The following is a 27,271-nucleotide window of genomic DNA, read 5'->3' as shown; positions in this document are numbered from 1 at the left end:
ACCAACTGAGCTACCCAGGAGCCTAAGGAAGCACCATATTTACAATTACAGTTTTATTATAATGGATACAATTCAGGAACACCTAAATGGAAGACATGCATTAGGGCAAGGAATGGGAGGTGGGGGGACACAGTAATTCCATGCCCTTTCCAGTGATGCACCACCATCCCAGCACATAGATACCTTTAGCAATCCAGACACTCCTCCAACCCTCTTTGTTCTGAGTTGTTGTTGTTGTAGTAGTTGTTGTTGTTCTTGTTTTAATCAAGGCTTCATTATGTAGGCATTATTGATTAAATCCATTGGCCATTGGTGATTAATTTCAATCTCCAGCCCCCTCTCCCTTCTTTGGAGGTTAGGGGTAGGGCTCAAAGTTCTAACCCTCTAATAAGTTGTTTGGTTCTTCTGGTAGCCAATCCCCATCTGGAAGCCACCTGGGGTTCCCCCCCCCCATGACTCATCTTATTAGCATGAAGTCAGGTATGGTTGAAAGGGGCTTGCTATGACTATCAAAAGACTTTCCTGTTTCTCAGGGAATTACGAGAGTTTTAGGAGCTCTGTGCCAGGAACCTGGGACAAAGACTAAATATATAATTTATTAAATACCCATAGTCTTCTCAGCATATGTTAATAGGAAGTATGGCATGTGAAGTTAGTTTACCCCAGTGTTGTTGATGTTAATTCTGAAAACTTGGTTAGGGGTGTCCACTAGGTTTCTTCACTATAAAGTTAACAGTTTTCCTTTTGTAATCAATAAATATCTTATGATGAGATATTTTGATATTGTGTAAATATTCTATTCTTCATGAACCTACATTTACCAGTTTTAGCATCCCTGATTTTCTAACTCCATCATACCTTCTATGTTTTTTAGTTGGCATTCTCGTGTGAAGAAGAGTTTACCTTCTTGATTGATTCATTCATTCATTTACTCATTAGTAGCACTGTGGGCTCATGGACTTTTATTTTGTATAATGAGTTATGATCTGTTTTTATCTTTATTTATTCAGATTCTCAAATTATATTGAATTGGCCAGGTTCCTGTGTCTTTTTGATATGTCGTTGTCACTCTGGGCTTTCTTGCTTCCTTGTTGGCTGAAAGTTCTAACTGGCTTAACAATATGTTCCATGCTCAATTTATACTTTCCCCCTTTTAGCCCTAGAATCTTCCTTTTTCCCAGGAAACTCTGGTTCCTTTCATTAGAGGGAATGGTAACCAAGATAGAAGCTAAGATGTGAGTACTAGATGCATTCATTGCTTCTGGTATGTGTTTGTTGCTTCCAGTATGTCAGTAGACAGGACTAGGAATAAAACATATAAATATACATGTCTATATTTTATTTATTTTTATATCTGCTTCCTATATTAATAACAGTTTCCTATGTTAATAACAGTGAATTCTTACTGATACCTCCAATTTCAATCTAACACCTCAAGGTGCACTTTGGTTTTATTCCTTCTTTTTCTGTTGGGTTGTTCCTTCTCCAAAAATAAAGACCCAAGCTTCCTTAATCTTTGTACATACGTTTAAGCCAAGTTCCAAGCTCTTTACTCCTTTGTGCACATTCTGTTAGCTTTCCCTTCAGGCTGAACAATTTCCATTAACATTTCTTGTAGTACAGACCTGTGGTGACAAATCCAGTTTTAGTTTATCTGAAAGTGCCTTTATTTTGCCTGTATTCTTGAAGGATATTTTCACGGGATAGACAGTTCTCACTTAATGGTAGTTTTCTTTCAACATTTTGAAAGAGTTTTCCTACATTTTTTGGTCTTCCTTTTTCTCATGAGAAGTCAACTATCCTTTGTATTTTCACCTTACATGTTTCGTGCTATGTATCATTTTCATACTATATGAGTAAGTTTAAGGTTTTCACTAACTTTGGGGAAATTTTGTACTATGTCTTTAAGTATTTTTCCACTCGATTCTCTTTTTTCTCTTTGGCACTCCAATTATATATATGTTAGACCACTTGATGTTGTCCCAGAAAACACCCAAGGCTCTGCTAATTTTTACAGGTGTATTTTTCCCCCTCGGTCTTTCTGATTAAATATTTCCTGTTGATCTGCCTTCAGGTTCACTGACATTTTCTTCCATTGTTTCTAATATGCTGTTAAACCATCAATGAACTTTTCATTTTAGACATTGTACTTTTCAGCTCTAGAGTTTCCATTTGGGTTTTTTAAAATAGCTGTTTTGTTTTGTTTTTTAGTTTCCCATCTATTCATTATTACCACATTTTCCTTTAAGTCCTTAAGTACATTTATAATACTGGGTTTAAAGTCCTTGTCTCTTAATTCCAACATCTGAATCATCTTGGGGTCATTCTCTTTTGATTACTTTTTCTTCTCACTGTGGGTTACAGTTTTCTGTTTTCTTCACATATTGTGAGTTTTGATTATATGCTGGACATTGTACATGTTTTCTTGCAAGGTATTTGGATCATAATTGTCTTTTTTTTTAATGGGGCTGACATTTGTTCTTCTAGGCAGTGCAATTACTTTTTGGCCTGTCAGTCTTGGTGTTATTGTTGGGGTGGATCCATTTTAGTTTTGAATTCGGTCGTAGGGAATGCCTTCCAAATCTAGGGAATGTTTCTTACTCCTAAGGATGGGGTTTTCTGTGTCTCAACTGAATGCTTGAGGTGGAATGGCTGAGCTGGAACTCCAGTGTCTCAAAACCTTTCTCTAATTGGTATCACCATTCTGCTTTCAGCCTTCAATACATAATTTTTAGCTGGTTCTCTAAGAGTCTTCTCTATACGTGTCTGAAGCGAATAGTCACTGAGTCTTTTACCACTCCTTTTATCTCTCCCTCTAATCCCCCAACATAGCTTTCTTATTAGTTATTTTACCTTGCAAATATTAGCCACTTTAGAAGCTCTGAATTCTTTTCAATTCCATTTGGAAGCCTTGCTGCACTTGGGTACTGCCTGCCTTCTTGCCAGCAGGAAAATGGTCCCAGGAAAAAAGCCAGAGTGGTTGTCCTGTCTATTTCCCTTTTTCATGGTCTGTGATTTAGTTGCCTTGTATATTTGGTCTAGTCTTACAGTTTTCAGTAGGAGGGCAAATCTGGTACCAATTGCTTTATTTTAGCAAGTGGACTTCCAAAGCTTATGCTGGTTGTTTTTTTGTTTTTTGTTTTTTTTTTTGTTTTCTGTTTTTTTTTAACACTGTCATGTTCTCATAAATAGTGAAAGGAATAATCACAGTAGTAGTACTGCTCCATTTTTTCTTTGGTGTTTCCTGGACCTAAAGGGGTTAAAATTTTTCTATATTGCCTTTGCACTGAGTGCATTGTTAGGAAAATTCTTTGAGATGCCAGAATTCACCTAAAGTGAATTTGAAACATACATTACTCCCACTCCTTCAATGAAATGGAATCCAGGGCTGCTGTTGATTTTAAATTCCCAATATGCCCCCAAAGCTGTGAAAGCCCTATTAATTTCAGTTTGTTAAACTCTATTGCTTTGATTAGATAGTTAAATCCTCTTCTTTATAAATTGGTTTGTAATTCAAATATTCATTAACAAAATAATTTCTGAGGATGCATTTTTATTCATGTTTTGATTATTAGCTTATAGAATAATCCACTGTATAAGTTAATAATTGTTTTACTTCTTTAATTCATTAATACCAGTGTCCTGTCTGCCTTTTTAGTATGTTATTTTAGAACAGTTTTTAAAAATTTATTCAGCCAACATTTTCTCTGTATTTCAATATAACTTTGAGCATGTTTGCAAGAAAAAAAGCAAAAATGCAGAGGTGTTTATTAATAATATAAACTATTTATACTGATTTTCTGCCATTTTATAACTTTCCTTTCGAAATTGTCTTTAATGCCAAGTGTGGCTCTCCTGGGAAAATTGGCCTCGTTTCTGACCCCAGTTGACAGAATCTACTGTAATCATTTACTTCATTCACAGCTTTGGCCTTGCGTGACTTTGAACTAATTAAAAAAATAAGTAAATGACCTTCAAAGATGAGGGTTTTCCAGTGTGGCTATTCCATATTCTCTGAAGGGAATTCCAAAAACAGAGTTTTTAGAGCAGTGTTGCTATTATTAGGTCGAGTATGTAAACTTTCCAAGGCTTTTGCTTTGAGGGGAACAACACTCCTTTAAATGTTCATGTTCTGGTATGTTTGTTTCCATTCTAATCTTATTGCATATAGTAGTATCTATCCATTTCCTCTAGCATGTTTTCCTTCTTACCTACAGTCTTTGTTTTAAACTATAATAAGCTAAAAATGATCACATCTGATGACTATGATATCATTTGTTAATGAATTCCTTCATTTATTTAACAAATGCTTTTGAGTTCTTGTGGTTGTATTGGGAATATGGTAAGGGACCAAAAAAAAAACCCCTCCTGGAATTTACAGCCTAACTTTAATCTTTCCAACCTAAAGTTCAAGGGAAAATAGCCTGTATCTTTCTTTCTTCAATCCACATTAGAACCTTTACAACTCTCAGAAGTCCTTTGTGATTATTGGATATGCATGACGTACTTTGTAAAAGGGAAAAGTACAAAGATTAAGGAGTTGTTTACGGTCTGATTGAGGCCATGCAGTTTTTTTTTTTTTAAATGCACATATATACATGAAAATAGTTAAAATTCTTTTTTTATGCACATATATACATGAAATTATTTAAAACTCTTACGAACACCTGGGATAGAAGAACAGAATACTGAGGGAATATATAAGCAACCATTATGAGGGAAGTAAAGTCAGTGTTAGGCAGGTTGTTTTGGAGTGGTAGGTTTTACAGGAAAAATTTCAGAGCAGAGATGCTTTCCTTTGGAAGAATCAGATAGTGAGATGGGAATAGGCAAATTGTATTATAGTGGTGGAGAGTTGCCACTTTTCCATGAATCTAAGGAATGCCATCTAAATTGGTTAATATTTTGAATTTCCTTTATTTCTGAACATTTTTTGAGTCTGTATTTTTTTGTTTCTCACGAACACTAGCTACTAAAAAACGTAAATTTGTCTTTGTCAAAGATGATTTGTTTACATGATATGATGTCTTTCCAATGAGAAAATTGTCGTTCAGAGCAATAAGGTAAGTCGAAGGTTAGATTTTTCTAATCTTATAAATCGGAAAAATCAAATCAATCTTTGAACAGATCAGTCATTAAATTGAATTTCATTTTTCCTTACTAGGATCCTCGGTTCAATGCAGAAGTTGACCAAATTACAGGCTACAAGACACAGAGTATTCTTTGTATGCCAATTAAGAATCACAGGGAAGAGGTAAGCCAATTTTCCATTTTATAAAGGTCATTTGGAAACATTCTCTTTTTGAAAAAAAAGTTTTACTTTGCATACTTATGAAATAATACTATAGTGACAAGTTAACTACAAAGTGCTTAAATATTCTGCTTGTTTTTTTCTTTTTTTATTATTTAGATAGGACTGAATCTTGATAGAGACTTTATGTTGACTTAGAAATACATTTCAGACATTTTATTTCCTTACCTCCTCAACTCCATCACCACCCAGGACCTTATTTTATCCTAAGATGCATAACTGTGGTTGTGGTTGGAATCTATTTCATATTATATTGGAAGTGTCTGAATAATGCTCATTTCATAAATGGTTATTCAATTTTAATGGTTATCAGCTGATATTTGGGGCAATTCAAAATGAGGTTTTGAATACATGAAAATTGTGGCTAATTCCAAGTAAATTTCACTGTGAAATTATAACAAGCAAATAAAATGCCTGGGCTTATATTTCACCTAACTAGAAGTTTGGATTCTGTTAGCACTGAATTCCCTCTTTATTCATAGCTACTTAAAAAAAAATAGTTAATAAACTATCAATCAAATTATATGTTTCAGTTAAATGCTCTCAACTCTGGCTGCCAGTTACAATCAACTGAGCAACTTCTAAAATATTACCATTTAAATGTGAATCTCTAAGAGCAGGATATAGATATTGATATATTTTTAAAGCTCTCCAAATAATTCTGAAGTGTTGCCAGGTTGAAAAAATCACTACTCTAACTGAAAACAAATAGATTGAAAGCACCCGTACTCGGGGATCTTAACCTTGGTGTACATTAGAATCACCTGGAAAGTATTTAGAAATTTTAATGCCAGGCTTCACTTTAAATCAGAGTCTCTGGAGCTGGGACTCAGGCATCAGTATTTTAAAGCTCCCAGGTGATTACAGCATGCAGCTAGGTTCCAGAACCACAGAACCACTCCAAAAGATACTAGAAGCTCTTTGATGATTCTACTTGACTTATATTCACATTCTGACATCTTTCCTTTCTCTCCTCCATCCAGTCCTTTTCCAAGTCCCATTGATTTTTTTCCCATTGAGAGTTTTTCTCACTTCAGTTCTTTTCATTTCTTATCTACTGCCATAATTTAGATATTGTAGTAATGCTTGAACTTTAAAAATATTTTCGTAAGAGGCTTCTCTACTTGGAGCCAGTTTCTCTCCAATCCAACCTACTAGATGTCCTGGGAATTTTCCTAAAACACAGCTTTCTAAACCTGTGCACCTAAAACATTAATGTGCACATGAATCCCATGGGGATTTTGTTCAGATGTAGTTTCTGAATTCCATAGCTGCAGGTGGGACCTGAGATTCTTTTCTAACAAACACTAAGTTGATGCTGACACCCCAAGTCTGCAGAACACAATTTGACTAACAGGATGCTAAACGAGTCACTTCTCAGTAGTCTAAAATAAATTCTCAGTGCCTTGGAGTTGCTACATGGTTTTTTTTTTTTTTTTAAGATTTTATTTATTTATTTGACAGAGAGAGACACAGCGAGGGAGGGAACACAACAAGCAGGGGGAGTAAGAGAGGGAGAAGCAGACTCCCTGTGGAGCAGGGAGCCCAATGCAGTGCTTGATCCCAGGACCCTGGGATCATGACCTGCTCCAAAGGCAGACGCTTACCGACTGAGCCACCCAGGCGTGCCGCTACGTGGTTTTTTAAGGGGAAAGTTAGAGTCAAAGTCACTAAAAATACCTGCAGTTAAAACATGATTATGAGATTGATTAATTTAATTGGTTCATTAATTAGGTGGATGAATAATTAAAATAGAGAAGGCCATACATGGATTAATGATGAGTTTGCCAGATATAACAAATAAAAAGCATGTCCCATGCAATATTGGGGGCATAGTTATGCTAAAAATTATTTTTTGCAAAAAAAAATTATTTTTGCTCCTCTGAAATTAAATTTGACTAGCCTGCCTGTATTTTATCTGAGAGCCCTCAGTATAAACCATAGGCTGTGATTCTGTGCACTTGAGAAGACAGCGTTCAGATTCCAGTTAGTTAAGTATATGGTAACATTGTGGCCCACAAAACAGCCTTGTAGTAGCCAAGACGCCCAGGCTGAATCACGCTCTGATTAAACGTCTCTTTCTAAATAGAAACTGGGGCCCGGGGGAACCCGTGAGAATGTGCAACAAAATCACCAGGACGAAGTGCATGGGATTCCCTTCCTGTTAAGAGTGACTGCAGCACATATGTGTTTGTGTATGACGACCTGAGAGGATGATTTAAATTAAACAAGCAACAACAGCCCCAACTGTGTTGAAGTATAATTTAACACGAGAAAATTCACCCATTTTAAGTGTGTGTGCGATGAGTTCTGACAGACGTGCATGCATCTGTCATGTAACCACCACTGTAATCAAGATACAAAACATTTCTGTCACCTCAGATATTTCCGTGTACCCCTAGCCGTGGAGGTCCTCGCCCTCCCTCAACCCGGACCCCTGACAATCACCAGTCTGTTTTTGTCTCTGTTCTTTGTGCCTTTTCTAGAATGTCATGTAAATGGAATCCTGCTGTAGGTAGTCTTGTGTCTGGCTTCTTCCCCTTTGTACATTTGTGAAATTCATCCATGTGGTTGCATGTGTCAGTCATTTGTTCCTTCTTATTGGCAAGGGATTGATTCCCCGGTGGGAATATACCATTTTGATCATTCATTCGTCAGTTGATAGATATTTGAGTTGCTTCCAGTTTTATGAAACAAGCCACTGTTCTGAAAGAAGCCACTGTCAGAGTTTGCATACAGGTCTTTGTGTGGACATAATGCTTTCATTCCTTTGGGTAAATAGACAGGAGGTGAATTGCTAGGTCATATAGTTGGTGTTTAATTTTATAAGAAGCTTCAAAGACTTTCCCAAAGTGGCTGCACCATATGCATTCTTACCAGTAATATATGAGTTTCAGTTGCTTCAAGTCCTTGGCAACATGTGGTGTTACCGGTTTTTAAAACTTTTTGCTGCTCTAGTAGGGATGATTTGAATTTGTTGTTTTGTTTTGTTTTATTTGAGACAGAGAGAGAGAGCGTGAGCAGGGGTGAGGGGCAGAGGGAGAGGGAAAAGAATGGTCCCCCACTAAGCAGGCAGCCAGACTTGGGGCTTGATCCAGAACCCTGGGATCCTGACCTGAGATGAAGGCAAATGCTTAACTGACTGAACCACCCAGGAACCCCTAGGGTGATTTGTATTTGATTACATGAATATATAACCCCACTCTCAGCCAATCAGCCAGCTCACTTCTAGATCCGATGACAGTGGGTCCAGCTGCAGGCCCCAGATTGTGATTGTCCAGCACTCCCCCTAAGATTCCTGCTGGGTTCCTGAGAATCCTTGGTAGGCCTGCCTCCATGTTCCTGCATCCTCCTGCTATCTCCTCTTCACCCTCTAATGACCAGATAGGAAGCCAGGGCTCTTCACTGGTCTCCCCACAAATTCACTCACACCAAGCATTTCATGGGACAAAGAAGCCTTCAGTAACTTCACTGGAGACTTAGTCACATCACTGACGGGAGGCCTTGCTGACTCCCCATTTTCAACCTTGTCCCACCTGCTCCCTCCCCCTGCCCCCAACACTGGTACCACTCAGTTCATGATTATTTCCTCTGAGTATTTTCTTCAGAGAAAAGGAATGAAGAGAAACAGAAGAATAGACATACTCTGCTGTCGTTAAAAAGAAGAGAAAAGAAAAGAAAAAAGTTACTTGGCTAACAAAGAACAAAGGCAACTAAGAAGTTGCAATATATGACTTCCAGAATTATTTTAAAATTTATAGCTATGTAGACAACCCCAAGGCAGTGTTTACTTTTGTAAGTATAGAGTACATACAGAAGTACTCTTTTTTTCCTCAAAAACTTTTGAAATTGAAATGAAGAGGCATAAGTAAGGCTTTTTGGGAACAGTTGCTAAGACTGCTTGCTCTGGACTTGAATCCCATCTTCACCACTTACTTGATAAGTAGCCAGGATGGAACTGGTTAATCCCTTCCATTTTCAGTTTTCTCATCTGCAAACTGGGTGTTATGAAAGGACCTACCTTGTTCTGAAGGACAGATGCATTCCTGTGTGCTGAGGGTTTACCATAGTTCCTGGCGTACTAGAAGTGATCAATAAATGTTTTTTTTGTTGTTGGTTTACTTTTTATTTTTTAATTTTTTCAGTGTTCCAAGAGTCATTGTTTGTGCATCACACCCAGTGCTCCATGTAATACGTGCCCTCCTTAATACCCACCACCAGGCTCACTGATCCCCCCACACACTCCCCTCCAAAACCCTCAGTTTGTTTCTCAAAGTCTACAGTCTCTCATGCTTCATCTCCCCCTCCAATTTACTCCAGTTCACTTTTTCTTTCCTTCTCCTGATGTCCTCCATGTTATTCCTTATGCTCCACAAATGAGTGAAACCATATGATACTTGACTTTCTCTGCTTGACTTATTTCACTCAGCATAATGTCCTCCAGTTCCGTCCATGTTGATACAAAAGTTGGGTATTTATCCTTTCTGATGGCTGCATAATATTCCATTATATATATGGACCATACGTTCTTTATCCATTCGTCTGTTGAAGGGCCTGGCTCTTTCTACAGTTTGGCAATTGTGGACTTGGCTGCTATGAACACTGAGGTACATATGACCCTTCTTTTCACTACACCTGTATCTTTGGGTAAATACCCAGTAGTGCAATTACAGGGTCATAGGGTAGCTCTATTTTTAATTTCTTAAGGAATCTCCACACTGTTTTCCAAAGTGCTGCACCAACTTGCATTCCCACCAATGGTGTAAGAGGGTTCCCCTTTCTCCACATCCTCTCCAACACTTGTTGTTTCCTGACTTGTTAATTTTGGCCACTCTAACTGGTGTAAGGTGGTATCTCAATGTGGTTTTGATTTGAATCTCCCTGATGGCTAATGATGATGAACATTTTTTCATGTGCCTGTTAGCCATTTGTATGTCTTCTTTGGAGAAGTGTCTGTTCATGTCTTCTGCCCATTTTTTGACATGATTTTCTGTTTTGTGTGTGTTGAGTTTGAGGAGTTCTTTATAGATCTTGTATATTAGCCCTTTGTCTGTAGTGTCACTTGTGAATAGCTCCTCCCATACCGTGGGTTGACTCTTTGTTTTGTTGACTGTTTCCTTTGCTGTGCAAAGACTTTTGATCTTGATAATGTTCCAAAAATTCATTTTCACTTTTGTTTCCTTTGCCTTTGGAGACATGTCTTAAAAGAAGTTGCTATGGCCAGTGTTGAAGAAGTTACTGCCTATGTTCTCCTCTAGGGTTTTGATAGATTCCTGCCTCATGTTGAGGTCTTTTATCATTTCGTGTTTATAATAAATGTTATTTTTTAAAAGGAGACGTAGAACTAAGAGAACTTTTCTGAGAGATAAGGGATGATAAAATTACATGAAGAGATCATCAGCACCATAGGGTAACCAACCAGCTAGGCTCAAGTGATAATGAGTGCAGTCCCTGACTTGGCTAATCTGTTACCCTCCAACTTTCAGCTTAAAGAGAAAAATGCTTTGCATTGTTTTTGCTTATAAATGAGGCAGAATGAATTTGGTGCCTTCCCTTTGTGTTACTGAGTAAACTGATACCAATTCCAGCTAACTACCAGGGAACCTAAAATGAAGTGTGATCTTATGAACAATTGATAAACAGTTTATTTCATTGGCTGTTTAAAAATGTCCTGGTACTTTTGAATGACCCCTTACATAGGCACTGACTCTAGAAAGTTGCTTGAGTGGAGAAGCTGAATATTGAATGCTAAAGTCTAAACTATAACATAGTCCAGGAAATTGAGGAAGATTTTTAAGATTCAGTGAAACATATAATCTCATTTGTATCTTCTTCCTGCCAAATATTCCAACTAATTAAAAATTTTCAGGAGTTCTTTTCATTGATGTTGTAATCTTAAGTGTAATGGATACAGCAGTGCCTTTTTAGGAGTAAGAATCATAGATACTGTTAAAGTTCTGTGACAGAAATTTTTGAAAAGAATCATAGTGAGTAAGTTTTGACAATCTTTCTCTCTCCTGCTCCCTTCCAAGAGAATGGGGTTAATGAGAAAAGTCCGGGAGAAAAAATACTGGAGAAGCTTGAGGAGGCTAAAATAATTTATTCTGGAAAGGTCAAAGAGCTTTTGGCTAGAGAAAAATAAATGAAGACAAGAAGAGGAAGGGTCAAGGGAGAGAAGAGATCCAGCCCAGGCTGTGTATTAGAGTAGTTTGAAGACAGTGAGGTAGGACCTTGGAAATAACTGCTGTCCCATGGAAACTATTCTAAGGACCTGGCATATATTACTTCATTTAATCTTCCTAGAAGCCATAAGAGGTAGTCATTATTTGTTCCTACTTAATAGGTGAGGAAACAGAACATTTAGGAAACTCATCCAAAGTCACATAACTAAAAACTGGCAAAGCTGAGATTCAAATCTGGGGAACCTCTACGTGAAAGAAGTCAGACAGAAAAAGACAAGTTCCATCTGATTTCACTTATATGTGGAATCTAGGAAAAAAAAAATAAGGAAACAAAAAAATCAGAAATAACTACAGAGAACAAATTGGTAGTTGCCAGAGGGGAGGAAGGTCGGAGCAGGTGAAAACAGGTGATATAGATTAGGAAGTACAAACTTCCGGTTAGAAAATAAATAAGACACAGGGATGAAAATTATAGCATAGGGAATATAGTCAACAATATTGTAATAACTATGTATGGTGACAGATGGTAACTACATTTGCTGTGGTAAGCATTTCATAACATGTGTAATTGTCAAATCACTATGTTGTGCACCTGAAACTAACATTGTAAGCCAACTATGTTGTTGACTATGTTCAACAACAACAGCACAAACTAGGCAATCTGGCCATAGTGTAATAATGGGGGAAGGATGGTTTCTTAAAATTCTGCTGTCTGCATCCACTTTCTACCCCCTGCAGTTAAGTTATTTGGGGGATGAGGGAGGTGGTGGGAGATACACTGATTTTTTTTTTTTTTTTTAAGAGAGAGAGAGGAGAGAGAGAGTGTGTGGGTGCACAAGCAGGGGAAGCAGGAGAGAGAGATACACTGATGTATCTAGCACAACTCCATGTGGAGGCAGGATTTGAAGGTGAAAACAAGGAGACCTGCCTGTGTTCTGATGACTTTTAACAATAAGTGTTTAAACCATTCTGCAGTCAGACTCTTTTAATTTAAAAAAAATTTTTTTAAAAAGCTAGAGAAAGAGGGATCAGAGTCACATCCTCTACAGTATTGTAAGAGGAGTCTGTCCAGTAAATAGGAGGAAATTTTCACCAGGGATAAAAGAGTTACAGGAGCCATGTTTCATATTAATCTGGCCAGTGTGCTCCAAAGAAGAACCATGATATACACATGAAGCATTATGAGAAAAGTTGCAGCAAAGTATGAGTTTCTAGGGCTGCTGTAAAGTTTCTTTCATACTTAAGGCTGCATTTTTGGGACCTGGGCACTTGGACCAGTTTTTATTTTTGTCACTTGGCATTAGTTATTTCGGTAATGAGACAATTCTTTTACGTTTAGTAAAGAAGTGCAGGGAAACTCAACTCTTTCTAACACAGATGACCTATTTCTGAAACACTGCCCTCCCCTGAAGTATTTGCTCATTATGACATGGTAGAGATACATGTTCTTTTGTATTAATAGGCATTACACCAGTTAAGTAGAAGGCATTATTTTGAAGTAATGTGAGTTCTTTGAAAATTTCTTACTGGTCTGTGCTGGAGGTTATATCCAATAATGTCTCTCTCTCTTTTTTTTAGGATTTTATTTATTTGAGAGAAAGTGAATGAGAGACAGAGAGAGAGGGAGAGAAAGCAGTAGTAGGGATAGGAGCAGAGGGAGAGGGAGAAGCAGACTCCCCACTAAACAAATAGCCTGACTTGGGGGCTCGATCCCAGGACCCTGGGATCATGACCTGAGCTGAAGGCAGAACTTAACCGACTGAGCCACCCAGGTGCCCCATCCACTAATGTCTTTCAGGCTGGGCTGAAACACCTGTTTTCTCTTGGTTGTGTGTCAACTCTAGTTACTAAGTAGAAATCTAATTTGGAATCAGATTTTTTTCTCCTCTTTTTTTATTTTAGCATCTTGATTTTTATTATACTTGATGTACCCATAATTCTCCAATGTGGATATAAGTTATAATAGAGGATACATGATAACTTTTTTCCAGTGTGATAAAGGAGCATTTTAGCTAACTATCTAAATTTATATCTTCTTTAATTAAAAAAAAAAAAAAGAAAGAAAAACACCTGAAAATCTCAGGACACTTGGGTGGCTCAGTCCGTGAAGCATCTGACTCTAGATTTCAGGGTAAGTCATGGTCTCAGTGTCCTGAGATTGAGCCCCATGTCAAGGCTTCACACTCAGCTCAGGGTCTGCTTGAGATGCTCTCTCTCCCTAGCCCTCTGCCCCTCCCCCAGCTTGCTTGTATGCACACTATGCATGCACATATGCTCTCTCTCTAAAATAAATAAATCGCTTAAAAAAAGACAAAACAAATCTAAAAATATTTAAAAACCTAATCTTCATGAGTTTTTATAAGTACTTTGATGAATCAAATAAATTTAATGCATGTTAAAAATCACAGAATAAAGCAGTGGAATCAGATGTGTAATTCTAGCTAAAATTTGCAAACATAATTTTTTCTAGAATTTAAGTTATATGACCTTCTCTGCTTATTTTAAAGTAATCTCATTTTTTTTTCCCCTCTGAATTCTCTTCTTTGAACAAGTAGCTATTAAGTCACGGCAGTAGGTAGAACCCTGGTCTAGGCAGTGAGGATATTAAAAAAATGAAGCAAAGAAGATAATTGCTGGAAATTTTTTTTTCAACTTCTAGATGTAGATCTTGTACACCACACATTAACTATCAGTACATGGTAACAAGACAGATGTTAAATGAGTTCATTATTCAACTCACTAATTTGAAGGGAAAGACTGGATTTTGAGAGCTCAAGAAGTTACAGAGGAAAGATACATGCTGTGGTCTCATTTGGCAGATTCTTGCTGTTTATCCCACAGCCTTAAGGGAGGCACATACATGCTTTAATGAGGGGGCTGAGGCAGAGTAGATGCTTGCCAGTGATCTCGTGCTCACAGTGTCGACTGGGTCTTAAATCTGACAAGTAAGCTTGAAACAGATAAACATCATGGCTTTATGCATAATCCTTCAATTCTAAATCAAGCTAGATGAAAATACAGCTACAAAAAGCGGCAGAGTTGAATTGCAGACTGTCAGTTGATTTAGATCTATTTTAGTCTTAAAGAATTGGCTGGTTTTGTGGTTTTAAAAAAAAAAAAATTAAAAGTGTTCATTGCACTTATTCCCCTGCGATACTCTTTCTTGTAGCTTTGTTTTTAGAAACAAAACAAAAGTAGTCCGCAAAGTTTCCATTTGTTCTGGACTTGATGTCATGATAGTGATGATCTCTTCTCTTTGCTTTTCCACATTGCCCATTAAATAATAAGTGTATTTTACAAAGAAGATGGTAACCACTTCCCTAAGGAAAAAAACATTTGTTAACAGCAGCCAATGAAAACTCCAGTGCTAATAGGTTAAATCCCTTAGGCCACACTGCTGACCCAGGAGAAGAAAGGGTGAATGAGGGCTTGAGGCTGATGATTACATTCACCATAGGCTGTATTTCCCCAAATCTTACCTTTAATGGACAGAAAATTTGGTTCAGACTGAAGGTTATGTTTTATTCAATATAAAGTTTATCTTCATTGGTAATTTCAGAATAACTATTCCAGCACTTGTTGGAATGCATTACATTTTTAATGTAACCATTTATAAATTTAATTTTGAGAAGTTTCACATAGGCCCCTGAATAATGAATATTAGAGGTCTGAAACAAGTTGAGGATAAGCATAAACAATTTTTTTTTGTAGGATATCTAACCCATAACTACATAATTAGGCCCTTGGAGGGGTCTTTAATTATTAAATAATTTTCATTTTCTTCATGTACTCTTAAAGAATTAAGGTGTTGTCAATGACATAGCTACTCTCAATAGATAGAGGTGCACACATCTGTGTTCACTTTTTAAGAGCCAAGTCACTTAGGTAAACTGCTTTATGTATACTGTTAAAGTACTCTGTATTCCTTCTTATATCCTCATCTAAAAATCTCTACTTACTTCTACCAGAGAATGGAAATGAATATTCCAGGCTTAAGAAAAAACATTTTTTTAATTTTATTTATTTACTTATTTATTTATTATATTTAAGAAGATTTAAAGAACAAAGAGCAGGGGTGCCTGGGTGGCTCAGTCTTCTAAGTGCCTGCTTTTGGCTCAGGTCCTGATCCTGGGACCCTGTGATTAAGCCATTGAGTGTCTGGCTTCCTGCTCAGCGGGGAGTCTGCTTGTCTCTCTGCCCTTTCCCCCACCCCAAACTCATATGCTTGCTCTCTCTCATTCTCTCAAATAAATAAATAAAATCTTTTAAAAAAAGAGCAAGAGGGACACCTGGGTAGCTCAGTGGGTTAAGCCTCTGCCTTGGCTCAGCTCATAATCTCAGGTCCTGGGATCAAGCCCCAAGTCGGGCTCTCTGCTCAGCAGGGAGCCTGTTTCCCCCTCTCTGCCTACTTGTGATCTGTCTGCCAAATAAATACGTAAAACTTAAAAAAAAAAGGAGCAAGAGATGATCTTATAAAAATTTTGAATCCTATTTTTCTTTTTTGCATTACTTCATAGCAATGAAATAAAGTGAAAGTAATGTAGATTTAGAATCCCAGATCTATTTGATGATTGCATATTATTTCATGATCGTCAGTATTGTACTCGTGGTCTTATTCAACATGACACATTGCCCTAAGCTTAGTGATTTTGAACACAAACATACATTCTCTCAGTTTGTGTGGCTCAGGAATTCCTGCTGAGTGGTTCTGGCCCAGGCTCCCTGCAGGGGGTGACACTAGGCATCTAGGCAGGGGGTTTGACTCCTACTTGAGTACCTACTTCCCAGGGGGCTCACTCACGTGGTTGTTGGCCAGAGGCCTCAGTTCCTCACTAACTGGGCCTCTCCACAAGGCGCTGTTTCCTCACCATGTGGCAGAGAGTGAGCAAGGAGGAAGCAGCAGTACCTTGTCTGACCAAACGTCCAAAGCTGTTCACCTTCATTTCATGGTATTCTGTTCTCTAGAAGCCAGGCATCAAGGCCAGCCCAGACTCAAGGTTGGTGGGGGGGTTAGGCTCCACCTCTTGAAGAGAGAAGTATCAAAGAATTTGAGGAGATATTTTGAAACCACCAGCAGTACTAGATGTACTTTGAGGCTTTATTCTCTTTCCTTAAAACTGGCCAGAGGATAAACAAGGAATTCTGCTCATTAATGAAAATGATTATTTCTCAACTTTTCATGTACTAAAAAGTGACATGAATTACCAGAAGCTACATAGGCTGAGTTTAAACAAAGGTGGAGGGTTGGTATGTATACTGTGCCCAGCTGGCATGAGTTAAAGGGAAGAAAGGAAGCAGAAAATTTAAAAAAAAAAAAAAAAAGAAGACTGAGGAGAAACAAGGAAGATGTCGGCTTCTTCCGCTGTGGCAAGTGATTGAGACATGAAGAGGCTTCTGAAATGTTATGTCACAAATGCTAGTCTACATGAGATCACTGTTTATATGTAATTTAAATGTTTTGCTTCAAATACCTACAGGAAACACTCACTGGCGTCCTTACTATCTCTCTGCACCATTGTTTTCCAAGTCTACTCATGAATCAAAAGCAGAAGGAATGTGTGTGGTCCTTTGGCACAGTGTTTGAGTATAAGCTAGAAGGAGGGAAGAGCCTGGAGATGAGGCTATGCAGGCAGGCAGAGGCGAGATCATGAAGAGCCCTCCAGGGTTATGCAGAGGGAGTGTGGAATTTTTTTTTTTTTTAGTTCAGGAAATATTTGCTGTTATCAAAAGATCTGTATGGCCACAGCTTTAAGGATAGACAGGGTTTTTTTGTTTAATATATGACTCAAAGCCACATAATTTGACACTTGATAGATTTTGCTAAGTAAATAATTTCCATATTTGTCCATACACGGAGAAAGTACTGTATCCAGAAGCAGGGAAGTTGGTAAGGAAGCTTTTGCAGTAATCGAGGTTAGAAGTGGACCCAGGCTGAGGCAGAGAAGACAAGAAGTGGATTTGTTACACTTCTGTTTAGAAGGTGGAGGGATTTAAAAAAAAAAGAAGGTGGAGGGATTGATATAATGGAAAAATCAACAGAAGGAAGAATTTAGAATACATTCTAGGCTTTTTAGATAGATCTGACAGAGGAGAGTTGTGATATTCTCTAAAGTAAAACATGCAACATAAAGTATTGGTTTGTAGGGATCAAAACAATTAGCTCTCTTTTTTGGCCATGTTATTTTACTGTTGAATACTTTCTCTCTCTCCTCGAATCTCAGTTCTGCCTCCCCCCGCCCCCCGCCCCACTTTCAGCTGATGGCCTTGCTTATGATTTCAGTGAAGAAAGCAATTAGAAGCATACTTCTGCAGGAGAAGTTACTCTGTCTCCCTTCCCCGCCCCTGCCTCTGAGTCCATATACTCTGGTCTCCCTTTTACTTCTAGGGTCAAACTGTCAAACTGTGAAATGGCAAAGGTCAGTCTCGCACGTGTGCACCAGATCTCTTTCTGTATCACCTGCTCAAAGCCACATCTCAGCAGGTCCCCTTCCTCCCCCGCATGGGCAGGATCACCAGAATTTCCCTATCACCCGGGTTCATCAGCATACAAATATGCTGTTATTTCTCCCATCTTAAAAGCCCAATACCCACTGAACCACAGGTGTCCTTTCAGAGACCACTTCATTTCTCTAATCACCATCAGAGCGAATCTTTGAAAAGAGTTGTCCCTTTTTCCATTTCCTGCCATTTCCCCTGAACGTACTCCATCCAAGTCTGTGGAAACTGCTCTTAGCAGGGTCCCATGACTTCCATAGCGAGCCAGTGATCATTCCTTCATCCTCACCTCGCCAGGCCTGTCAGCAGCATGTGACATTGTTGGTGATCGCTTACTCCTCCAGGACAGAGTGTTTTCACCTACTCTCCAGGACCTCAGTCTCCCCAGTTTTCCTCCTGGCTCTGGCTGCCTCTCTGCCCCGTTGGCTGGTGCCGGCTCATCACAGCAGTGCTGCGCGGCTCAGCCCTGGACCCTTGTCTCTCCCTTAACTACATTCACTCCTTCAGTGATTTTCTCTGTCCCCATGGGTTTAGGTACATTTAGGTACATTTAGGTACAAGTGAACTGTGTCTTCAATTTAGACTCTTCTGGTCAGCTGCTTACTTCTCTACCTCTGTATGTCTAATAGGCCTCTTGAACTTAACATGTCCTACACCAAGCTCCTGATCGTCCCTCCCACCAGATCTGCTCTGTGCTCATCCCCACCACACTCAGCAACTTCTCTCATTCCCGCTTTTCACCCTAAATTCCTTGAAGCCATCTCTGCCTTCTTTCTTTCTCCCACAGGAGAGCTCTAATTCATCAGTAAACACTGTTGGCTTTCCCTTCAGTCACTGCTCTCACTGCACGCCCACCACCCAGGTTCAAGCCACTGCTATGTAGCACATGAGTCACTGTAGTAACCCTCTAGCTAGTATCTCTACTTCAAGCTTTTGACTCCTAATAGTCTATTTTGAACACAAATTTTATAAAACTTGTTAGATCTCATTACTACCTGTTCAGAACCCTGTCCCACCACCTCATCCCATAAGAAAGTTCCACATGGTCTGGCTCCTGATGCCCCTCTGATCGCACCTCCTATTAGTCCACCCCCGCTCTCTCCAGCACACTGGCAGTCTTGCCATTTCTCAGTACATTAGGGAAGCTCCAGCCCCAAAGCCTTTGCACATGCTGTTCCCTCTGTCTAGAAGTGTCTCCCCCCGCCACCTACCCAGCCTTAGTTGTCCACATGGTTCACTCTCTCATCTCCCTTAGGCTTTTATTCAAATGATATCTCAGCAAGACTCACGTTAGCTATCCTTATTGAATTTCAACTATTACTTCCATCCCTGCTCTGTTTTCTCCATAACGTGTGAGCACTTAATCTCCATCTGGCACACTACATATTAACTTACTGGGATATTTCTCTTTCTCCTCGTGAGACTGTACTCTCCACAAGAGCAAGGTGAGACAAGAATGCTTCACAGAGCTGGTGACATTTAAACTGAATTTACGGTATACAGTAATCTGGTTGACCCAAGAACTTCTTTTGCAGAAGTTTTTCTTTGCCATCTTGAAACATGGTATCCAAAATAGATGGATAATTTAAATGATCTCAGGTAGAAATTTAATCAAGGCCGTATGTTAAATAGCAGTAGGGCTGGGGGCTTCATGCTGACATACTTAGAGATCAGTAATAACACTTTTTGTTGATATTATCATCCCCATTTTATTTTTAAAGATTTTAAGTTTTTGAGAGAGAGAGAGCCCAAGCAGGGGGACGGGGGGAGGCAGAGGGAGAGGGAGAAGCAGACTCCCTGCTGAGTGGGGAGCCGGATGTGGGACTCCATCCCAGGACCCTGGGATCATGACCCAAGCCAAAGGCAGATGCTTAACAACTGAGCCACCCGGGTCTCTCATCCCCATTTTAGACGAGGAAATACGGACTTGGTCAAGTACAGAAATTCCCCAATATTCTATATCTTCTAAGTGGCAGAGCTGGGATTTAGATCCACATCGTCTTTATTCTAAGGCTGTATTTTTCTTACCATGAAGTAATTACTTTCATCCTTATTAATGGTTGTACCTGAAAAGCTACCAACCACCTCTTTTACTATTTTAGTTTTTGAAAATGCAAATTATGGACTGGAATAGTTTAATAGTAAAATACAGAGTTGCAAGCAATGATAACAAATACTGTTAATTTCTTTTTGTATTATCTGGCACAGCTGTGTGGAGGAGAACGTGTCTTTTTTTGCTGGTGACACCTACAGTTCAGAGTTTTGCTCGTGAGACAGATGTCTGCATCTGAGGCTTCATATATGATTACCTTCTCAGGCTCATTTTCCATTTGAAGGAGAAAACAGATAAAATTATGTTTTGGCTCTGATGACATAATAGACTGTATTCTCTATGTGAAGGATTTGCTGAATGTAAAAAGAGATGATAAATAGGCACATACACTCTTTTCGCCCTGACTCCCTTGAGCTAAATGATGTGGCTGTCTAGCTGATGGCCATGAGGTAACTTGGCTGGACCAGTACAGGCGAGAGCACTCACCTGAACACTCAATTCAGCTCTAATGGAGAAGATGTTCTCTCAAAATCTTTGATGCCAGCTCTAGCTTGTAGATGAGATTCAGCCTACATAGTGTTTTGCTGCATGAAGCTTGCCTTTTGCCACTTCTGCTGTGTTATTTCTCTTCTGTTTGTATTAGTGCACATTGTGGGCATGCCACTTTACCCCGTAATTATCAGGAAGCCTTAGGAGTGCAGCATCTTGCCAAGCTGTAGGGACGGTGACCTGTTATAAGTGTGGGCAGTGCCGGAACAGAGTTGACCCTGGTTTAACAGAGTCCAAATCCAACAACACCATCCAGGGGTAAGCCTGGGCTTTGCAGACCGGCCACTGGCAGAATGCAGAACACCGCCCTGAAAATAAATCTCAGTTATTAAATAGACCCAAGGCTCTGAAGTCATTTTTGGCAATGCCATGTGTAAAGGTGGGCACAAACAGTGTTAGGTTTACTCTGATACAAATTCTAACTATATAATATATATTGAGTATGTAATATTTTTTGCTGTTTTGGACTTAGTCCCAATTGGGCAAAGGCTGTTTGAAAGAGAGAGTTCAGAGTTTGTAGCAAAAACGACTTAGTCTTGCGTGCTGCTGGCTTCCAATCAGCAATTCCTTGAGCAATTTTCTTCACCTCTCTGTGCCTTAGGTGACTCATCTGTAAAGTTTCAACATGAAATGCAAACACACAGGGTGGTTTTAAAGATCCTAGTGAGGCAAGGAATGTGACAGTGCCCACCACAGAGCTCTTCACCTAGTAAAGGTTTAGAAAAATGTCTGTTTCCTCCCTTTATAGAGTGCTGGGAGGCCAGACACATGGAGGAATGGAAAAGTTAAATGACAGTAAATGCTGAGCGTACCCTGCCGTGGGAAAGACAGCAGGCTCTTTTCTGCTATGTAACCTTTGTGTCTCTGGCATGTTTTTAAAGGGCACGGAAGGAGACTTTGCACAATGGCCATGTGCTGCTTCATCTCAGGACCAAATATCTGTATCCCGAGGGACAGAAATGTCTAAGAAGAAGGCAAAAGCGTCCTGGGGTTCTAGATTTAGGACCTTCACCTCATTGCTTAAAAGTTAGTGAGGCCCACAGTTTAGCATTTGGCAGGGAAGAGGAATTTTTTGTGTGCAAAGGGATGAGAATAAACATCAGGATCAAGAATTATGCCCAGCATCCCCTTGGCTGGAAGGAACCCAGTCTCGGGTTGGCACCACTCCCACTGGATGTTCCCAGGGCAGGACAGCTACTGACCCCCAGAGGCTGGATTTGTCCTGGCCCTATCTGGGGAACATCCATCCTGCCTAACAGCACAGAGCAAACGGTCAGAACCTCTGCCTGCTTTACCGTTGCCAGGACAGCTGGGAACTCAGTACTTGGACCATCATTTGCATATACCATCGGCAGTTATAAATTTACTTCTAAGACTTTTGAATAGTTTTTGAAAAGTGGGTTAAACTTTATATACAGTGAAGTACATAGATCTAAATGTCCAATTTGATGAGTTTTAACAAATGTGTGTTCATCTGTGTAACTAACACCCCAGTTAAGTTATCCCACAACCTTTGGGCAGCCCTATTCTGATTTCTGTTACCAGAGGTTAATTCTGTGTTTTGTTGTTGTTGTTGTTTTTAAGATTCCACTTATTTTTGAGAGTGCATTATATATCCCGGAAATATAGGACCTTTTTATGTTGCATAAGAGATTCTTGGATATAAAGATGTGCCATAAGATTTGCAATGGAAGTAAAAATGACTTTTAGCTGCCATTTTGGATTTGTCTTTATTTCTTAAAAGTTATAATTTTGAAATTATTCCATTCTTTTTGGTAAAAATATGCATTAACAAGATAGGCATATATCTGGGATTTGTATACAGCCTTTGGATGTACTGGAAAGTCCTTTGTCTTCATGATTCCTTTAAAGAATCATGCCTAAGAATCTGTATTTTATACTAGTGCAGGTTTCACTTTCCTGCTGGGAGGAGCAGTAGAAAGATGCAGGTTAGGGATCAGACCTGCAGAGCATCTGTGTCGCACATTCTGGGGCTCCTATTTAATTTTTCTGAACATCCGCTACTTCTGTGATGAAATGAGAATTGTAATATCCACCTCAAAGGGCAAAGGTTAAATGAATTAACAGATACAAAGTGCCTGTCATACAGCAGGCCCTTCCTTCTCCCTTTTTTAAATGGCAAACTTTTTAGCATTGTGAATTTTTTTTTGGCTAGGAATAGATTTTTAACTATCTTAGAGATATTGGCCATTAATCATGTATTTCGATGCCAGTTATCCTAGGCAGTAGCTGTTTACATTTTGCAACTTCCTTGAAGCTTCTTTTCAACTTGGCTGCCTCTTCCTAGCCTCCCAGGCCAGGAGAACAAACTAAAAACATCCACTTCTGTGTTCATACTTGTGTTGTCTGTAACCTCGGAAGAGCCATACAGAGCTCTTGAGAGAAACAGTGGGAACAGTGGTGCTTCTACATATACATGGATAAACTGGAACACAACCAAATAAAGTCAGTCTCACCAAACTTCAAAAATCAACCCTTGACTTTCAGATTTCTTAGTAAATGCCAAACAACAACAAAATGGTCAAAACTTGAAAAAATACACATAGGCAACACAGAAAAAGAGAACCAGTATAGGCAATAAAAATTAAAAAGTTGTTTATTCTCTCTAGTAATCAGGAAGATGCAAACTGAAGCAACAGTGAGATACAGTTTTATGGCCGCTAGAAGGACGAAGATGTAAAAGCCTGCGCTAATACAAGGTGCTGCTTAGAATATAAGGTTGACAAAACACTTAAGCACTGCTGGTAAAGGTATAATTTCTGTAATCCCTCTGAAGATTTCCCCAAAGAAGCTCTTGCTCTGTGTGTACAATAGAAATGTTTGTTGTAGATGGTTTTATTCTAATAGCAAAAAATTGCCAACAACTCAAACATCTGTCATTTGGTTATTAGATGAACAAAATTTGGTATGTAGTACGACACTATATATAAAATGAATGAGCCAGATCTATAGATACTGATTGAAAAACAACATTGAGGGGCACTTGGGTGGCTCAGTGGGTTAAAGCCCCTGCCTTTGGCTCAGGTCGTGATCTTGGGGGCCTGGGATTGAGCCCTGCATTGGGCTGTCTGCTCAGCGGGGAGGCTGCTTCCCTTCCTCTCTCTCTGCCTGCCTCTCTGCCTACTTGTGATCTCTGTCTGTCAAATAAATAAATAAAATCTTTAAAAAAAAAAAAAAGAAAAGAAAAAGAAAAACAACATTGAATACAATAACGGGTTGCAAAATTAGGCATATTATATGATTTTATTTGAGCCACCTTTTTGAAAGATGAAAGTACTATGTCTTGTTTATAGATTCATATATTTCTCTTTTTTAAAATTTTTTATTTTTTTAATTTCTTTTCAGTGTACCAGAATTCATTGTTTATGCATCACACCAGTGCTCCATGCAATACGTGCCCTCCTTAATACCCACCACCAGGCTCACCCAACCTCCCTCCCCCTGCCCCTTCAAAACCCTCAGATTGTTTTTCAGAGTCCATAGTCTCTCATGGTTCATCTCCCCCTCCAATTTCCCCCAACTCCCTTCTCCTCTCCATGTAGTGAAAAGAAGGGCCATCTGTACCCCAATGTTCATAGCAGCAATGGCCATGGTCGCCAAACTGTGGAAAGAACCAAGATGCCCTTCAACAGACAAATGGATAAGGAAGTTGTGGTCCATATACACTATGGAGTATTATGCCTCCATTAGAAAGGATGAATACCCAACTTTTGTATCAACATGGACTAGACTGGAAGAGATATGCTGAGATTCATATATTTCTTAAGAATGCATTGCTAGGGAAACCTGGGTGGCTCAGTCGGTTAAGTATCTACCTCTGGCTCAAGTCATGATCTCGGGGTCCTGGGATCAAGCTTCACATTGGGCTCCCTGTTCAACAGGAGCCTGCTTCTCCCTCTCCTTCTGCCTGCTGCTCCCCCTGCTTGTGATCACACACACTCTCTGACAAACCTTTAAAACCTTAAAAAAATGCAGTGCTAGAGGTTGACTCTGGGGAGGAAGGGCAAGAGGAAGAAGAATGGGGCTGGAAGGAGAAAGTCCAATTTAATTTTCTTAATTTAATTTTAAAAAGGGAATATCCCCAAATATTAACACTTAGCAGTTCTTTATCAGTGGTTCTCAAAATGTCTTTTGTCTCTGGGCTGGCAGCTTGTGGCATCACCTGAGAGCTCTGAGAAATACAAATTCTCAAGCCCTAACCCAGATCTGCTAAATCTGAAACTGGGGGGTGAGGCCCAACAAACCGTGTTTAAAAAGCCCCACACTTCCAAACAAACAAAAGCCCAAGGCCAGACGGCTTCCCAGGGGAATTCTACCAAACATTTAAAGAAGAATTAATTCCTATTCTCCTGAAACTGTTCCAAAAAACAGAAATGGAAGGAAAACTTCCAAACTCATTTTATGAGGCCAGCATCACCTTCATCCCAAAACCAGACAAGGATCCCATCAAAAAAGAGAATTACAGACCAATATCCTGGATGAACACAGATGCAAGAATTCTCACCAAAATACTAGACAATAGGATTCAATAGGATTAAAAGGATTATTCACCACAACCAAGTGGGATTTATTGCAGGGCTGCAAGGTTGGTTCAACATCCACAAATCAATCAATGTGATACAACACATTAATAAAAGAAAGAACAAGAACCATATGATACTCTCAGTAGATGCTGAAAAAGCATTTGACAAAGTACAGCATCCCTTCCTGATCAAAACTCTTCAAAGTGGAGGGATAGAGGGCACATACCTCAATATTATCAAAGCCATCTATGAAAAACCTACCGCAAATATCATTCTCAATGGAGAAAAACTGAAAGCTTTTCCGCTAAGGTCAGGAACACGGAGGGATATCCATTATCACCACTGCTATTCAACATAGTACTAGAAGTCCTAGCCTTAGCAATCAGACAACAAAAAGAAATTAAAGGCATACAAATCAGCAAAGAAGAAGTGAAATTATCACTCTTTGCAGATGATATGATACTATATGTGGAAAACACAAAAGACTCCAAAACTGCTAGAACTTGTACAGGAATTCAGTAAAATGTCAGGATATAAAATCAATACACAGAAATCAGTTGCATTTCTCTACACCAACAACAAGACAGAAGAAGGAGAAATTAAGGAGTCAATCCCATTTACAATTGCACCCAAAACTATAAGATACCTAGGAATAAACCTAACCAAAGAGGCTAAGAATCTATACTCAGAAAACTATAAAGTACTCATGAAAGAAATTGAGGAAGACACAAAGAAATGGAAAAATGTTCCATGCTCCTGGATTGAAAGAACAAATATTGTGAAAATGTCTATGCTACCTAAAGCAATCTACACATTTAATGCAATCCCTATCAAAATCCCACCCATTTTTTTCAAAGAAATGGAACAAATAATCCTAAAATTTATATGGAACCAGAAAAGACCTCGAATAGCCAAAGGAATATTGAAAAAGAAAGCCAAAGTTGGTGGCATCACAATTCCAGACTTCAAGCTCTGTTACAAAGCTGTCATCATCAAGGCAGTATGGTACTGGCACAAAAACAGACACATAGATCAATGGAACAGAATAGAGAACCCAGAAATAGACCCTCAAATCTGTGGTCAGCTAATCTTCGACAAAGCAGGAAGGAATGTCCAATGGAAAAAAGACAGCCTCTTCAACAAATGGTGTTAGGAAAATTGGACAGCCACATGCAGAAAAATGAAATTGGACCATTTCCTTACACCACACATGAAAATAGACTCAAAATGGATGAAGGACCTCAATGTGAGAAAGGAATCCATCCAAATCCTTGAGGAGAACACAGGCAGGAACCTCTTCAACCTCAACTGCAGCAACTTCTTCCTAGGAACCTCGCCAAAGGCAAGGGAAGCAAGGGTAAAGATGAACTATTGGAATCTCATCAAGATCAAAAGCTTTTGCACAGCAAAGGAAACAGTTAACAAAACCAAAAGACAACTGACAGAATGGGAGAAGATATTTGCAAACGACATATCAGATAAAGGGCTAGTGTCCAAAATCTATAAAGAACTTATCAAACTCAACACCCAAAGAACAAATAATCCAATCAAGAAATGGGCAGAGGACATGAACAGACATTTCTGCAAAGAAGACATCTAGATGGCCAACAGACACATGAAAAAGTGCTCCACATCACTCGGCATCAGGGAAATACAAATCAAAACCACAATGAGATACCACCTCACACCAGTCAGAATGGCTAAAATTAACAAGTCAGGAAATGACAGATGCTGGCGAGGATGCGGAGAAAGGGGAACCCTCCTACACTCTTGGTGGGAATGCAAGCTGGTGCAACCACTCTGGAAAACAACATGGGGGTTCCTCAAAAAGTTGAAAATAGAACTACCCTATGACCCAGCAATTGCACTACTGGGTATATATCCTAAAGATACAAACGTGGTGCTCCGAAGGGGCACGTGCACCCAAATGTTTATAGCAGCAATGTCTACAATAGCCAAACTATGGAAAGAACCTAGATGTCCATCAACAGATGAATGGATAAAGAACAGGTGGTATATATACACAATGGGATACTATGCAGCCATCAAGAGAAATGAAATCTTGCCATTTGTGATGACGTGGATGGCACTAGAGGGTATCATGCTTAGTGAAATAAGTCAATCGGAGAAAGACAAC

At 39.1% G+C, this 27,271-nt stretch overlaps 1 protein-coding gene across 2 annotated transcripts in view; it reads left to right on the top strand.

Annotated features, from left to right (window-relative positions):
• Positions 1 to 27,271, top strand: part of PDE5A (phosphodiesterase 5A) — a 150,480-nt gene that overhangs the window by 27,484 nt on the left and 95,725 nt on the right. For both annotated transcript variants that reach the window (XM_080796099.1, XM_080796100.1), the window contains exon 3: positions 5,165 to 5,254. In XM_080796099.1, the coding sequence (XP_080652225.1) occupies positions 5,165 to 5,254 (90 nt within the window). The remainder of the gene's footprint in view (positions 1 to 5,164; positions 5,255 to 27,271) is intronic.

Source organism: Martes martes, assembly GCF_963455335.1.
Source record: "Martes martes genome assembly, chromosome: 2".
NCBI lineage: Eukaryota > Metazoa > Chordata > Mammalia > Carnivora > Mustelidae > Martes > Martes martes.
This window is presented reverse-complemented; position numbering and strand designations above follow the sequence as displayed.